Source organism: Phyllostomus discolor, chromosome 2 (genome assembly GCF_004126475.2).
Source record: "Phyllostomus discolor isolate MPI-MPIP mPhyDis1 chromosome 2, mPhyDis1.pri.v3, whole genome shotgun sequence".
NCBI lineage: Eukaryota > Metazoa > Chordata > Mammalia > Chiroptera > Phyllostomidae > Phyllostomus > Phyllostomus discolor.
The window spans coordinates 113,146,985-113,164,560 of NC_040904.2; the positions used below are offsets into that span (position 1 = coordinate 113,146,985).

Below are 17,576 nucleotides of genomic sequence, written 5' to 3' on the forward strand. Positions count from 1 at the left end.
CTGTACACCAAAAGTTTGCAAATTCAATTCCTGGTCAGGACACATACCTAGGTTTTGGGTTCTCTCTCCAGTCAGGGTGTGTGTAGGAGTCAATCAATTGATGTTTCTCTCTCACATCAATGTCTCTCTCTCCCTCTCGCTCTCTCACTCTCTCTCCTTTCCTCTCTCTCTAAAATCAATTAACATACAATGTCTTTCCAGAAGGTATCCAGCCATGTAATATGAAAAATAGAGACATTTATTGAAGAACATATAAGATACAAGAAACATTGTACATAGGGCAACAATGTCTCAGTCCCCCTCAAAGTAGGCACCTTGAGACCTCACACAGTTCTCCCAGGTGCCATCAGCTGCCCCATCATATTTTCCTGAATGTCATCGAAGTTAGAAATCCCTTCCCTTTCAAAGGTGATTTTAGTTTTGGGAAAAGCCAGAAGTCGCAGGGCACCAAATCTGGGCTGTAGGGTGGTAGAGTCACCTGGGTGATGTTGAATGTCACCAAAAGATTCTGATGTTTCAACAAAAGACTCTGAATGCAATGTGATGCATGAGTAGGCATACTATCATGATGAAGCTGCCAATCACCAGTTGCCTATAGCTATGAACTTCTGGTTTCCATGGAGTGATGTTCCATGGAACTTCTAGTTTCCATGGAGCAGTGTTCAAGCTTAATGTAAAATTTAATGCAGATTCATTGCTCTACTCAGTCATTTTGAATGCAATGGTCACACAATACACATGCTCACTCAACAGCATCTACCACCCCCACTGACGAGTACAGTGAAGTTGTCATTGTTCACCCATGCTCATTTCAGTCCACTCTCATTGGCCACCAGGTTACATCGAGGCCATGCAAACCATTCTCATATTGATGATGACTAGACTTTTTTTGGACAGATCTCATATCCTTTGCTGAGTATTTTAAAAAATATTTATGATTTTCAGCAGTGCATATTAAAGTATGTAGGGCTTTGCTTTCAAATACTTTAACAAATTAAAAAATAAAAGTGACAAGCAAAAATAAAGTGACAAAACCTTAAACATCATTGAATTTGGGTAATGGGTGCACAAAAAAAAAAAGAGTAAAAAAAGGACAGGAGAAACACATGTGCCAAAATCTTGATAACTGTTGAAACTGGAAATGTGAGTGCAAAAGTCCTTTGTATTTATCCCTCTATTTTTGAGTATGTTTAAAGTTGTTTTAAAATATAAAGAAAACAAACATGGCACAGCCCTAGGACATTGGTACATTTCTCAAAATCTGGATTATTTGCATTGAGGTCGTTGCACCGCATGTGCCGAGATTTCCACAATGCTGTCTGGTGGACTGAGCCAGCACTGGTCTCGCACCCCATAGTTAGTTCTGTCTGTGCACAGGTAAAAAGGCTGAATGTCATCTTTCTCTGGTCAGTCTCCCCGACCTCAGCCTAATCAGTGAGGAACTGTCAAGCAAGCACTCTCATACATAGTCCACTAATAAGCAGTAGTTTTCTAGTACAGTGGAGTCTAAATCCTAATTTAGAAACAGTTGTGTATCACGTTACCGTGGGGCCTCCCCACTCCATTGGCTCCTTCCACTGTGGGGGCTTGACTTTATCTGGATGTAGCCTATTGTCCAGGGACTGTGTTCCTCCAGGGGAATGAAAGCCACCCCATTTTCATTTTCAATTGTGATGAAATACACATGACCAAAAAAATGTACCAATTTAATCATCCATTCAAGTGTATAGTTCAGTAGCATTTATACATTCACATTATTGTGTAACTAATCTCTAGACTTCTTTTTATCTTGCAAAATCGAAACTGGCCCATTAAACAACAGTTCTCCATTCCCATTGCTCCCCCCAGCCCCTGGGCAACCACCATACTACTTTCTGTCTCTGTAAATTTGACTACTACCTCACATCAGTGGAATCACACAGTATCTTTTTGTGACTGATTTATTTTACTTAGCATAATGTCCTCAAGGTTTATCCATGTTGCAGCATGGAGTTTTTTGTTTTGTTTTTTAAGACTGAATGCCATTCCATTGTGTGGAAAGACCACATTTTGTCTATCCATTCTCTGTCAATGGACACTTTGGTTGCTTCTACCTTTTGCTTATTGTAATGCTGCTGTGAACGTGGGTGAACAGGGAGGGCACTGCTTCTTGCAATACAAAGTTTTGTATCCCACTGCTTCAAAAGTGTTCAGAACAGTTCTCAGACCATGTTCAAGCTCCAGATACTGTGAGCCTCTCGCCCTCGGGGAGGTCTGCCCAAGCTCATGGCTGAGGAGGGCAAGCCTGTGTACACAGGCCCTGGTTGTTGCCTTCTCTCTGGTACAGTTTGTTTTTAAAACAATAAAAATAATAAGAGCTGGCAAGAGGGTAAAAATTGGAAGCTCACTCCCTCATTCCCTAAGCCATGGTTTCTGTAACATGGAAGGTGTGTATCTTTCCAAAAGCTTTATTCTAGATACATACAAATGTATATATGAGTATAGTTTTGCTCTGTGCTTTATAACAGTTTCTCTCTCAACAGTGTGTCACCTTTCCATGCAGTGGGAAGGTGTTGTGTATTGAGAGTATTTTCCATTCCTATGCTGTTACAAATGATGCTAAATAGAGTGTCCTCACAAATATACCCTTGCACATTATTGTGAGTGTTGCAGGACAGAAGTGGAAATGAGGCCCAAAGTGTGAGTGCAGTTAAAATGCTGACAGCTATGTAGCACCCCTAATGGGCTATGATAATTTACCTGTTATATTAAAGGAAAGATTTGAGTTTATTATTTCAAGTTTAAGGCAAACATTCCTGTCTGGTCTCATCTGATCACCAAGTTCCCTTGCCCACTTTACCAGCAAGTCTAAACAACTTGTGCTACTTCATTAAAATCTGCTTGGAAAATCTCAGGCTAGTAAAATTAGATAATTTTAACAACTGTTTTCTGTTTAAAATTTTAGGCACATTTAATGGGTGAAAACGTAGTTGTATGTTTCTGCAAATGATACATTTCAGGATTTCTCCTTTAAGTATCAGGAAATACAAAGTTAATCTTGTAAATAGTCCCATCTTTTACTTTCAGGATTACACAAATGTACATTTGAAATGCCATGTGTCTTTTGAAAAAAATAAATAAATAAACCTTTGCTCCCTACCCCTTCCCTTTTTTCCTGTCAACTGTTTGCAAAATTACAAATTGCCCAGAAAAATCAAGTCCTCTAAGGCTTTTATGTTGATACGCCCAGGGGGGTATCTGCTCCCAACCCCAAGTTTAATTACTTAAGCCAGTAGAAAGGTTTGTGAATGTCTGTCTAGGCAAGCAATTTCACAATTGTATTTCAAATATAAAGATTTCATCAAATAAGGCAAAAATTGCACACAAATTTGAAAACGAGCGATTGGTGGTCCCCAGAGACAACCGATACCCTGAGAGAAGGAGTTACAGGAGAGGAAAGCCAGATATATCATGTTTGTCTGTTTACTTCTAAGGAAAACAGAACGCTGGGTGTCTCAACAGAGCCAGTCCCATTAGCCCTCCCCGCAGCATTGGGCAAACAGAATCCGTGGTCGCCAGGCTCTTCTTTTGTGTCCCCGCGTGCTCTCCGGGCGCGTCTGCGTGGTGCAGGGGTGCATCCGCGCAGGGGCAGGGCTGGAGGCCGCAGCCCGCCCCCTGCCCCGCCCAGCACAACCCCTCCGCTTTCGGGGGGACCTTCCGGAGATGGCAATTGGTATATGCCCGATTGTTGTGGGACTATTGATTTACCTCGCTCTGAGGATTCCAGTGGCAAAGTGATCCCCCCTTTCCCCTGTCTCCTCCCTTCCTGGCTCCCGCCCTCTCTCTCCTTGCAGCAGGATCCCAGCGCTGGCGCCCTGCACCCCTCCTCCTCCTCCTGTTCCTCTGGCTCCCGGATTCCTTAAGTTATTAGGAGAAATAAGGTAGCCAAGGGGAGGGAACCACATGGAAGTTGTGACAGCTCCCAGCGGCGCGCCCCTTTCTTCTGAGCCAGTACTTCGCCTTAGGAATTACCGCTGACACGTTGAATGAAGGAAGTCCCCGTGCCAGCCAACCTGCCGGGATGGGCCACTGCTGCTGCAAGCCTTATATCTGCCTTCAGTGCCTGGACAAGACGGTACTTTGCCTTCCCTCTCTCTTCTCCCCTCTCCTCCTTTGAAAGGGCAGAGAGAAAGCCAGAGCCGCCACCTCTATCCCTCTCCCTAGCCTGTGTGTGTGCGCGCTTTGTTGATCCGCGCGAGACTGCTTTCTGGTTCCAGTGTGCTGGTCTCATCCACTCTGCAGAGCCTTACATAATTCTTGCTCCTGCAGTCTCAAATGTAACTGTTGCATTTCCCTGAAACAGTTAGGCTCTGCTCGAACAGCTTGAAATCCAAGCTGCCAACAAATCCCTGGAATGTTCTCAATGCATTTTAATGTACCTGTGAAACCTAAAATGTTCTAGTGGGGAATTTAGATTAGCTAGACATGTTTTTCTCCGCCAACTGCTAACTTTGAAAGTTTACCACTTTTTCACAAACAGCATCCATCCTTGTAATTTGTATTCTTAAGGGCAGAGAAGGAAGCACCAGTACAGTTATTCTCTCTGTGCTTCCTTGCATCACATGGGGCGAATAGCACGGAGGTGAAAACTAAGAGCCGGAGTCTGTGGGTGTGTTCAGGTCTTCAGGGGCAGGAGATTCCCAGCCAGGGAACTGGAAATACACTACAAGGGAGAGCTGTATGACAGCTCCAACACAAAGCTGTTCTGTGCTTTTGGCGTTTGCCTGTCTGCTTGCAGATGGATTAGGGTATGCTTTTAATTTTACTACTAAAAATATCTTGGCCAGAAATCTTGTCTCTGTGATATATGCTTCCTCATGCTCATTGGGATTTCTCAAAGATACACGGAATGGGATTTAATAAGTGGTTGAAATCGCCTCCTTCCTACCCATGTGGACATCAGCTGCAGAGATAGCATGAGGCATAGTATGCGACCAGGTGAAGGAACAATATGGATTAATATGAAACTCATTACAAGGAGGTCACTTGGGAACATTAGTTATTAGTCTGTTTATAAACTGTGGCCTAAAGGCAGATTACATACCACCGAGGAAAATGAACTGTTATTGTAAAATTCACCTAGTACTTTTGTTCCAATATTTCAGTGAAATACTGTTTCATTGGGTTTGGTTTTTGCTACCATGAGTATGAACTAAAATATTTATGTATACATTTATGTGCTTTTAACAACAAATAGAAATACAAGACATTTATACTGAGTTGTTTGCAAATCAAACATTGAAGTAATTAAGCCCTTTTTCCAAAAGAAGTGGTCACAAAAAGGCATTAAAGAAAGCTTTATAGCAATAATTACAATAAAAGGAAAGAATTTGCTACATGTACAACATTATGTTCATATCCCTAACCCCTGATACAAAATTTTTAGAAACAGAAGCTATAATATGCGGACCTTTTTTTGAGAAAAATATTTTAAAGTGAAACCACCCTTTTATGTTTCAAACCAAGTTCTTGAAAATAATTATCCTTGTGTCATTCTTCTTAGTTTGGGCATTTTGGAAGATAATTAAAAGTTACTTCATCTCTTTAGCAGTGTGATATTTAAATAATTTTCAAACCTTTGAGCTTTGAAACCTACAATTTAATCAAATTATTTTTTACCGATGAAAACTTAAATGCTTCCACTGTATCTGTCGGCTTTCTCACTATGTTTACACCCACATCTCTTGACTTCTCTTTGTCATATTTAGAATAGTATTCCTGATGGAGATTTTGTAGATATGTATTCATGGGTTTGCATTCTAGACATTGAGAGCTTTCTTTTGTTAAATATTAAAAAGATATTATTGTTTTATTTAGTCTCCCACTTGTCAGGGTGACTCCACAGATGGTATGCCAGAATCCCCTGTTCATTCAGTGGTTACCTGTTGGGCCAGGCATTGTATGCTAGGAGTGTTATGGGGTTCCACTCCAACCTCCAACTCTGGGAACTGGTTTTCCTTCAAATCCCACAGTTAAACCCTTTAGTTTGCCAATCACCTCGAGGAGTCCTTGGCATCACTATTAAAAGAGGCTTGATGAAATGGTTGGCAACGTTGTTTCTGGTTACTTTATTCCAGTTTAATATCCCTTTTTTAAAGAAAAAAGAAACATTTCCTCAGAACTTTATATGGATGCAAAATTAAAAAAAACCCTTAATTTTAAAAATAAAAAATAATTTCTTAACAATTTGATCATATGGCAGCTAAGGAAGTTCCGAAAAGAGTGGTGGGACACTTAAAGACACTTTTAAGTAACTTCTTTTGGAGATGGGGCCAAGAAGTAGAAATCTGCTTCTTTAGGATTAAATTATGGGGAGAAACTATAGAATCTTGCTAGCAAATAAAGTAAACAAAAATGTGTTAAATGAACAAAAGGTTTTTAAGAGCTGATTGTGTATATGTTTTTAACTTTTTAAAATCTTTTCACTGACAATATTTATTTCCAGTTTACTCTGTGCCTACACATTGTGGGAACTATCAAAGAATTATTAAAAGACCTATTTTGTCCAATGGAGTTTACTAATTACTTGTTTGGTTGTGCTTCTACCTTTTCCAGAGAAATTATAAGTGGGGTAGGCAACAATAACATATATAGAGCAATTAAAACATCACTACAGAGTGGAGTATTGTATAATTAAGTGAGATTCTGTGGTCCTTACCTTATGCATTCTGGAATTTAGTGAAAAGAGAAGTTCATGCTAGAATCATAGGCAACATTTCTTGGAAAAAGTGGAACGTGAATTTCACTTGGAAGAATGTTGGGGAGTTTTGGCGAACTGGTGAGGAGAAAGAATGGAATTCTGAGCAAGCAGTGCCTGAGCGAAGGTGTGTTGGCCAGTGTGATGAAGACTGAGGGAAACACAGAGGGATGTGAGCACATCAGGAGTGTAGAGAACTACTTTCCAGGCTAAAAGCCAGACCCAGGTTTTTGAATTTGCGTTAGTAAGAAGTAGGTGTCCATCTTGGGAGTCTGAGCTGTTAAGAAACATTCAAACCTGTAGAGAATTTTTGTAACAGTTTATTTGAGCCAAACTGAGGACATTGCCAAGAAACAAGATCTCAAATTCTCCAGAGAAGGATGGTTTTGCAGTTTTTCTTATGCATTTGGAATTAAGGAGGAAATGTAAGGAAGTTTACATAAAGGTTAGAGAAAGCAAGGTACAGGACAGGGCCAAGAGTAGGTGCTCCCTTGCGGGTGGTTACGCTTCTGAGGGGTCCAAAGAAGAGGATTGCTCTGGCATCTCAAAGGCATATTAGTGTAGATGCACAAGGGGCACAGATAAACCTTTTACAGGCCTGGAGAGGGACCACCCACCATGACCTGCTGGGTCAGGAATTTGTGATCAGCTCACCCTGTGAGGCTGTTTTCAGTCAGGTTTATTATAGACCCCTTTTTTCATCCATAGAGCAGAGCAGCAATCTGTAGAAAGGCTTATTCTGCAGGTATTTTGAAAGGAAGGGTGTGATCCGGGAAGAACTGTGGGGCACCCAGATGGATCCAAAGAGCCCATTAAGCTGTAGACTCAGCCTGGTCCTGGACCAAGCCCGCAGCTCTGCGTGTTCAGGAGCTCTCACCTTTAGCCTGCCAAAGCAGATCCTTCTTGGGACGTTGAGTTATTAAGATAAATAAACCAGATGTATAAACCAGAATGCCACCTTGTTTTTTAACAATAAAAAAACAAGTAAATGAATGATAACCAAATGACAAGCAAGCCAATGATAATCTGCTTGAGAAACATGTTATTTCTTTTTAGAGTCAAGGCCTAGCTTCATAAGAAACTTCAATAAGAGTGGAATGTGAGCCACGTAATTTAGGCCTGAAGTGGCCTCAGAACCTGGCATGTCTGTGTCCTGTCACCCCTCGAGCCTGAAATTAATGCAGGTGAGGGGCTGTGTGATTGTTATTACCTGGGTGGCTGCTTCTCTAAGCTCCCTTTGCTCTGTTCCTTTCGCTATGGCTCACCTAGCAGGCTTAATTAAGTACTGCCCTGATCCTTTGGAGTTAATTTGCATATCTCTACCCTAACCTTTCTGTGTTGATTATAAGCGCAGAAGGTAACCTTATAGACCTTTTCTCTAAATCCCTGGTAGTGGTGGGAGAAGGTGCCTCACTGTTCCTCTCAGGTATGTGGGGGTGACCTGACAACGGTGAATTTGAAAAGGTGGTTAGAGGAAGCTTGAATCCAGAAAGGACAAGAAACTTCTTAAGTGACACATACGTGGGTTAAAAATCACAGTACTAGCTAAGTGTCCCTTCTTTTGCTCACGCTGAGATCCCAAATCCCCTAGCATTACTTCTTCGGATTTGCATTCCTTCTCCTTGGGCCTGGTAAGTCTCTGTCCTCTCTGATTGTTCACTAGCCATCCAAGTGTGGCTTGACATCCCCTGGTTAACTGCAGCCTCTTGGGGAAGCAAGTCATTTTATACCCACTGACAGTCCCCAGCATGCATGAGGGCAAAGGCTGGAATGAAGCCCCTTTTAGTCATTCTGATTTTTAAAACAAGATACAGTTCTGCTAATTTTTCACACAAGTAGACATTGCCATGTATTTGAGAACATTAACTCAAATATGAATGAAACCTTTCTTGTGACCAGTCTATATTAAATTTCATTTCAGCATACAAAGGCAGATATAAAATATGGTGGCCTGTGTTAATTATATGTGAAAGAAATACCTGTATTTTTTGGACTACAAGATGCACCCCCCCAAATTTGGGAGGAATAATGGTTGTTAATGCTGCTGTTGAGTTCTGTTTACATTTATATTGGTGAAATGTTATGTTACTTATGTTATTAAATATTTGACTACATTTTTCGCTTCAAAATTGTTTTTCCTATCTTCCTCCTCTAAAACCTGGGGTGCGTCTTATGGTCCGAAAAATATGGTAGTACTCGCTGATTAGTTAAGTCAGAGCCTGGCATCAGTGCTGCCTTCAGTGCGCCTCCCAAAGGGACTTTCCACAGAGCCGTGTGTGCCTCTGGCCAGTCTCCTCAACACTGACATTGAAAGTTAATGCGGCGTTCACAAGGGTGGCATGAAAAGAACGCTGAAGACGTAGAAGTTCTGCTGACAGCACCTTGTGGCTGCTTCGTTCTGAAGTACAAAAGGAATGTTTCCCTGTGTGACCCACTTTTACCCTGTAAAGTCAAAGCCCAGCCTGAACACCTGGAACCCATGGCGAAAAAGCAATATTGTTTCTGGGAAGAATGAAAAATTTCTTAACCTCTTTGTAATTTCATGTGTATGTGTGTCCTCTTGAATTTCACAGATTCACAACAAAAAGGATCAGGAAGTTTCTGAAAACACCAGAATTGTAGATTTCTCATTCAGCTCTCTATTGTGGGACTTTTGTTTAGCCTGGAAAATGTGGCCCAGCATATGTGGTTGAGATTTCCTGATTTCAGGGCCGGCTTAAAAGATAGGAGAAATTAGCTAGGAGTCTTTGGGCTTACATACATATTTTTTAAATTTACTAATATATGCCCACCCTTCAAAAAACTATCATGTGGGGGAGAGGGAGCTGATAAAAAACACCCAGGATGACAGTGAATTTTATGAAATTGTCACCAGTATCCCTCATAAGTCAAGAATTCTTGCAGGATGCCCTCACTGGCATGGCTCAGTTGGTTGGGTGTTGTCCCACAAAGGAAAAGGTCACTGGTTTGATTCCCAGTCCGGGCACAGGCCAGGGTTGCAGGCCTGGTCGCCATTTGGGCAACCAGTGGATGTTTCTCTCTCACATTGATGTGTTTCTCTCCATCTTTTTCTCTCTCACTTTCCCTCTCTCTAAAAATAAATAAATAAAATCTTTTTAAAAAGAAGAAGAATTCTTTCAGGGAGAATCAGCCCAAAGGGGAAGATGTGGTGAGGAAAAGAGAAGGGCCCCTCTGATGCGGGTGGCAGGTTCCCAGAAATAGCCTCAGGTGCTGTGTTGGCCACCAGTTCCCCTGGCCTTTGCCTGGGGCGCTGCCATCACATCCTTCTGCTTATCCATCCAGTGGCCCCAGGAGATCTTCACGCCAGCCCTGCCCCATCAGTCATATCACATTTTTTTATAATTGCTTGTTCATTCACTGACTCTGGGAGACTCAAAGGCTCCTTGAAGGCAGAAATATCCTGCCTGGCATGTCTGCCTGGCACATAGTGGTCACTCAGTAAATATGTGTTGTTTCGTATAAGTTTTCAATTTCTGGATTAGTTTGGGTGAAAGTGCTTCGGATTCACCCAACATTCAATTTTAATGATAAACAGGCTGTTCTGTTGGTTTCTAATTCAAGGAGGGGCTTAGATGGCCAATGGCCACTGAGAAGCATGTGGGTGATACTAACAAGGAGAGATGTCCTGTTACCACCAAGTTCACATGGGTGGCATCAACCACTTGAACAGATAACCTCCACTGACCAGGCATGTTAAAATTTTAACAGAGTGTAGCAGGCTTGCCTGGGGCTCGGCCACACATCCAGTTGCTTGGAGTTCATGGAATGATTGCAGGTGGTATGCTTTGCCAGACTCTGTAGCTAGGGAAGATTGAAAGCAGCATTTCCAGCACATGTGAGTGGCCTCAGAATCATGGGCTTCATTGTAGCAGACATGCAGGGGTCTCTTAAGGGCTAGCGGTGGGGAGAGCTGGAGGTTTCATGGGCACGGCTCATTGTCACCTCCCCTGTGATTGCATGCACCACACCGGGGAGAACAGAAGTCAGAGGGCAAAGCACAGGTACGTGACCAAATAAAAGAGGCAGCTAAGAAGACACAGCTGCTGGTCTGGGGCTTAGATGAGTGTTGTCCAAGGATCCACTTCCAGTTAAGCCTGTCACACAGTAAAGAGTAATATTAGAGGGGTGGCCTTCTTAGACTAGTGATTCTGGACTGGATCACTAGGATGGTTTGGATAGTTAATTCTAAATTCTATTTTTGGCCCTTTGGAGTGAAAGCAGGAGCTCATGTGCTTGGCAACAGTTAGGAATTTTCCGCTCATCCCCCATGTAGGGAGATGCTGACCTAATGCTGGGCCAGCAGAGGCCTGGCTCACAGTTCCACCATCTCACCACGTGCTCAGCCTGGAACTGGCTTAGGTGAGGGGACAAGGGGAACAGTGCCACGAGGTCCTTTCCAAGGGAGTCTTCCAGATAACCTTACCCTGGGTGTTCAACAGAACCTAAGGGCCTAGCCAGGCAGCCCCTTGACAACAGTGGACAGAGGACAGCGTTGCAAGGCAAGGAGAGGACAGCGAAGATCTCTTAAGCTCACTTCTTGCTGGGGAAACAGCATCCCTGCAGTCACTGCAGTTGACTCATTCCACGGCAGGGCTGTGCCCATCACTCTGGTTTGGCCAGCATTAAACATATTGCTGCAGAGAATTCATAAGTGAGAAAAGTTGATATTTCAAGAACAAGCACTTAAGGAAGGCCTGTGGCCAAACTGTACAGGCTGGCTTTCGCAAGCAGAGCTCAGCGGTGCCAGACCCAAGCAGCAGTGAATTCACATGGAGGCCACCGGAGAGGACTGGGGGCAGTGGATAGGGAGATAGCCACCCTACCAGAAGTTACAGCTCCAGGCAGGCTGCACTGGAAATCCTGACACACAACAGGCACATCAACATCTTACACATCGTTCAGGTGGTGGGTAGGGTGTGAATACAGCCAGGGGAGTTTTCCATCTGTTTGGAGTTTTCTAAACAGAGTGATCAGAAGCTGACACTTCCTCTCTGCCATCAGCCATGGAGGTCTTCACGGTAAGAAGTGCTCAGATCCAATCTTCAGAGAATGCAGTTTTAAACTTGATGTTCTGTTTATGTTAAGTATGGTTAGGAGAAGAGGACCTCGGTGTGTTAGTGTTTGATGAAGAGTATGAATTCTGGGTTAGAATTCCTGCATTTGCCAGTTCCTGGCTGCTCACGTAACCATACAGCTCCAGTTTAGTCCTCCATGAAGGCAAACAGAAACCCAGGAGCCATTTGACAGAGGTGGGAGGAGCTGGGAGGTCACAGGCTTCTCTAGCGCTGTGCTTGGCATGTATGCTAATGTTCACATTTGAGCCTTCGGGTTTGGTGATCACCTTGGGCAGCTGACCCTTCCTTGGTAAGCTGTTTGATGACTGCAGTTTGAAACTGGCTGGTTTTATATATAGCCTGCGCTTGTGGAAGGGTGAGGACGGGCGTGGGGTGGTGTGGGCCATCTTCATTCAGTCTTCTCAGTTTCTCTCAATGGCCTCTGCTTCCTGGAGAGGGTACAGGGTCTGCAATCTCACCTTTTCCTTCCTATTTTCCTTTCCTTCTCTTCCAGTCTCTCTCATCTCCCTTCCTATTCTCTCCCTTTCTTTTCTTGCTGCTTCCTCTTTTTTTCTCTCCCTTGTGTTCCTCCTACAACAAAGATAGTGGAGCAGGCCGGGCTACAGGTATCAGAATTAGCTTTTCAACAATGCGATCAAGTCCTAAAGTCTTCATCAGTAATCCTCATTAGAGTCAGCACTGTCTCAGCTGAGGCCAGTCCTGCTCCCTGCCGAGGACCTCAAGCCTCCCCCCTCCAAAATGCCTGATTGTCCCTTGGCTGAAAAGTGTCTAGGGGTTTGTTAGGTTAGGGGAGGTCCCTCAGGTAAGTTACAGTCCTCTTCAGGACTTCTTTTCCAAAGGCTTCTACCAGGAGCAGAGGGAAATATTGGCTTTGGGTTAGAAATTCAAGCTCCTTTGTTGTTAAGTTCTGGTTTTTCACTGCTTAACCCCCTGTCAGCCTCCACACCTCTCCACAACGTCAAGAGTGAACATTTTAGTGATGCTGTTTCTGGTCTAATAAGTATGGTGTGCTGACCCTCTGGCTCTGTTGAAGGACTAAGGATGTGAACGTCCAAAATTATTCTTGATGGTAGAAATTAGGTAGTTTTTTTTCACTAGATAAAGGTTATTGTAGGGTGAATACTGAAATTTACCCTGTCCAGAATACCAGACTTTCTTAACTTGTAGTAAGAAGTTGAATGTCAGCTGGCCATATTTTATAGAATGAACATATAATACCAGGGACCGGTCTGATTGGAATAGGTTCTGGGTTCTCCAGTCTTTGAACTTAGAGTAGAATCAGAACAGAGCAAGGAAAGTGCTTTTAAAAAATTAAAAACAATATAAAATTGATACAACAATTATAAACACATTTTGAAAAGCACCTCTTATCTATAGGATGTTATCCAGTTACAAATAAAATTAAAGGAAACAATGAAGTTATAATAACAACTAAAACTGGTATAGAGCTTGCTAAGTACCAGACACCATTTTAACTACTTCACATGTATTAATTTATTTAACCCTCATGACAACCCTGTGCAGTGGGCATGGCTTAGAGGCAGCACTACTTAGAGATTAGGAAAATACACTCCCAGGTGGGCTCCCTACCCTTCAAATTCAGGCAAGGAAAAGATGCTCTGGCTGGGATGGAAGGAGAGAGCTTCATGAATGAGATGGGGTCCATTGTCCCTCAAAGGATGTGCCATTGCTATATTACTCCTACGAGCTCCTAAGAGCTCATAACTGTTGATGCCTGGAACTAAAATAGCTGTCAGTTTATTCTGCAAATAGAGTTTTATTTTGGCATTAGGAAATGGTGACGTTGCCTAGAAAATGCCTTTTGACTATCCTGGGACCATCCCCTTAACCTAAAGTGACACACATGTTACCCAGATCTAAACTCAGCAGACACAGAAACGAGACCGGAACAGCTGTCTGTTCAAGTTTGGTGCATGTTCTTTGAAGGGGCTAAAATCAAGGTCAAGGGGGTTTAATAAAGAAAAGACATTCATTAGGCCTTGACGATATTCATGCTAGATATTTGGTACACATTTTAGCCAATATTCCCTCTTAGAAACGTTTGCTCTGGGAGTACATTCTTCAGAATCACAGAGACTTTACATTTTGAGGATCTGTAACTTGAAGAGAATTTATATGGTACATGTTTCTTGTTATTATAGTAATAAAATGATAAGAAAGGTAAATACTTATGGTAACTCAATAACAAAGATTGTATGTTCAGCATTGTTTCAACTACTTTTATGTCATAGGAAGCATTGATTTGAACTCAACTCAGTTATTTAGCTACAAATAACATTCTTTGTACTAAATGATACTTCAAGTGTGAGATTTCCTCTTATTTCTTCTATCAATACAGAATTCAACACAAAAAACTTTGAAGCCTTTCATTTTGTTGTTGGTCTTACTACTGAGATGTTTTATGTTACCTTGTGCCCACTATTCATTAGGGAACTGGCCATGTGTGTGTGGACAAAGGGTAAGTTTAAGAGGGCAGTGGGCAAAATTTGCCCTTAGAGCAATGTGGCATGGACAGTTTCATGGTCAAAAATCTTATAAAAGGATTAATAATTAACAAGGTATAATAATCTGTAACGGTAATTAATACAAAGGATATAGATATGCAAAAAAAGTATCGAAAGATGATCTATACAAGAGCAATATAGAGAAAAGCACAGCCACTGGTATAATTAATATTATATTGCAAGCTTTGTGCTTTGAATGTGATCCAAATGAATGAGTCAGACTTGGCTTTGTAAGTTTTTATATGCTTATATAATTAGAAAATTATCTCCATAAGGGTTAGGCTTATAAATATTTGCTTAATATGATCCATTAATTAAATATGTGAAAGTGCTTATCGAGCATAAAACTAGGAGACTCTTGGTGTCCGTTTTGTTTTTTCAGAGTGAAAGTGCCCTTGTGAAAGGAAAGGAGCTGTCAATCGAACTTGCAAACATCAGGGATGAAGTTGGTAAGTAGGGCCTTGGAAACAAGGAACATACAGAATGTCTTCTCCTGATACCTGTGAGTGTGTAACAAAAGCAATTAAGTCTCATGTAATAAGCTGGAGCAAACCTGCCCACACAATGAAGTGTCTTACCCAGCACAGCAGGGGGCTATTGCAGCCTTGCAGGGAGCCATAATTTTTACATCTCTGTGGTCATAAAGACAGCTTCGTAACAGTTCACAGTGGAGCTAATCAGGCCCTGACTGCTCCTCGCAGATGGCAGCCCATCCATCATCTGTATTTGTGCTGTGACAAGCAGCAGATTGTTTAGGCTTCCCTGTGCAGGCAGAGCTCCAAGAGATGCAGCCCAGGTTTGGTGGACTGCACGAGGTGCTCTCTGAAGCATGCAAGTGTTCCGTGGCTGCCTGCCACTTCCATGTTGGACCCTGCCACGAAATACTCTGTGACATAGCACAAGGTCAACAACACAAGTTTGACTGATTAAAATGTGGAGGTTCATGTTGAAACTCCCAGTCTTCTGCTGATTGGATGGTGCTGTTCAGTCTGAACCCTAAGAAACCTCACAGATGACAAGCTGGTGCCCAGACCCTGGGGCTTTCACTTAAAGCCAAATAATTCTCTCTTGAGGACCTGTTTGTTATTCTCTCTCCCCAAGAAACAGTCAGCAAAGGTGAAATACCCATAGTCTGTTCCCCTTGGCCTGCTACTCTTCTCTTTCCAGCGAGCATTGGTTCTGTAGCCAGTGTGGTCCTGATCACAGCCTCCTCTTTGCAGGTGTGATTCCCTCCAGGAGCAGAGGAACTGGGACAGTCCCAGCCACCCTTTGCCTCCAGGCCAGTCATGCATGTGGGATTGAATCTGAAGGCCAGACATTTCTGGGGAACCTGCCCCTGAGGATGTGCAGTAGACAGGGTAGTGATGGCCAAACATAGCTTTCCCACCCCTTTTTTCTTAACCTTAAACATTTTTTCTTCATTGTGATTTTTGTGACTTCTGTTGTCATTGAGAGGGGTCAGCAATGGCTGCTTCTCCCCTCTAAGGAGAACAGAGCCCCTGTGGGAAAGCAGGAAATAATAGCTGTCCTTCCCAGCCTCTGCTTCAGGACACCTCCACCTGGGCTGCACTGGTTGGGGAGCCCTGGGGATGAGCCCCACAGGTTTTCTGAGGAAGGTCTGCCAGCAACAGTCAAGGCAGAGCCTGGGCAGGAATCTCCCAGGAGCTGAGCGTCCACAGGGCCTGTGCTTTTCCCTGAAGTGGAGGAATGCTTAGGTGGTTCTGAGCATGGACTTTGCAGACACGTGACCCATCTGGTCAAGCAGGGCAGGTTGACTAACTTCTCTGTCCCTTGTCCCCCTTTGTAAAGAGGAAAGTCAGATAAAGAAGAGACTGGTGAAGCAGTCTGTGAAGGTGACTCTCATTGCCATTAGGTTTATCGTGCCTTCCATCTGAAAACAGAGAGGAAATCTTCCCCCTTAGGGTGAATCCTTCCCCACAGAGATGTCTGCACCCCTTTGGCCAAGCTGTGGATCTGCAGTGTCACCCTGACCCATATGGGTGAGGTGGGCTGAATCCAGGACAGCTTCCTCCATCCTTTCCAGAGGCTTCTAAATGCATCAGGAGCCTCACAAAGATTACATTGAGGGCTTTTTTTTTTTTTTTGTATTTAAGTCTTATTTCATTTCTGCATTAGTGCTAAGAATAGAAGCAGAAATTGCCTGCCAAATGGAAAATCTACAGGATGGTGGGGGAGGGTGAATGGCCTTGGCAGTCCCATGGCCCCGGCCACTCAGCCCTACATCCAGCCCCAGCAGCAAGGCTCCTGAGCCTCTTTAGCAGCGAGCACCTGAGCCTCTGTAGAGACTGCATTTGTGACAGAAGAAAGACAGGGGAATACGGGCTCAACGTTAACTGAAAATCTGTAAATTCTAGTGTCTTGACCTGTATAGCATTCCCCTGACAGGAAACAGAATTAAGCTTACAAACCTGATTTACAAATGATCGTAGATAAAGAGAGATGGTCAAGCCAAACAGAAACTAGGAACTTACAAAGATTGTGAATTCAGACATGGAAGAGGGGAAGAAGCTGCAAAAAGCAGGTTGTAGCCTGCAATAGGGCAGCCCTCTGAATGGGGCTAAAATACAGCCCTACTGTGCCGCATTCTGTGCTGGCTGGCATGGGGCTGCTGCCACAAGACATGGGGCTTTTTTTTCTGCTTGCCCAAAGGTACCATCTGAGCCAGCTGTCACCCAGTGCTATGTACCATTAGTGGTGACTAAGACTCAACTCTTGTCCTCAAGCATACAACCAAAGGCTCCACAGAGGAGTGGCTGTCTGAGATGGGCCTTGTAGGATGACTGAGATCTGGGTAGACACATGTAGGAAGGGAAGGAATGCAATTACTGAGCACATCCTGAAGGCTGCTGCCCCAGTGAATGGGCCCTGGACCAGTGGGTGCCATGATCATTCTTCAGACATCACTCATTCTGTACGCTTACAGAAAGAAAAACTATTTATTTCTCTATGCTTTTTTCTGTGTATCAAAAAAAACTTTTCATGCCTGACATTAAATAGTTACAAAACATTTGATCATGCTAATTAACTACAATAAGCTACTCTTCCCCTTCAAGTATTTGGGGTTTTACCATTTTTTGCTATTATGCAACAACAAATGTACTATTTGCAAATTACTTTTTTCCTCTTGTATTATTTTCCTGGAATATATTCTCAAAAGTATGGACCAATAGTTTTGATAGCATTTGACATTTTTTCTGA

At 43.0% G+C, this 17,576-nt stretch overlaps 1 protein-coding gene across 2 annotated transcripts in view; it reads left to right on the top strand.

Moving 5' to 3' along the window:
- MTUS2 (microtubule associated scaffold protein 2) overlaps nt 1-17,576 on the top strand; it is a 596,801-nt gene that overhangs the window by 522,172 nt on the left and 57,053 nt on the right. Inside the window, exons 1-2 of one of the 2 annotated variants that reach the window (XM_028505195.2) lie at nt 3,638-4,114; nt 14,740-14,806. In XM_028505195.2, the coding sequence (XP_028360996.1) occupies nt 4,061-4,114; nt 14,740-14,806 (121 nt within the window). In that variant the 5' untranslated portion in view covers nt 3,638-4,060. Of the gene's footprint in view, nt 1-3,637; nt 4,115-14,739; nt 14,807-17,576 lie in introns of those variants that run through there. The other variant, XM_028505192.2, reaches the window with a different exon arrangement.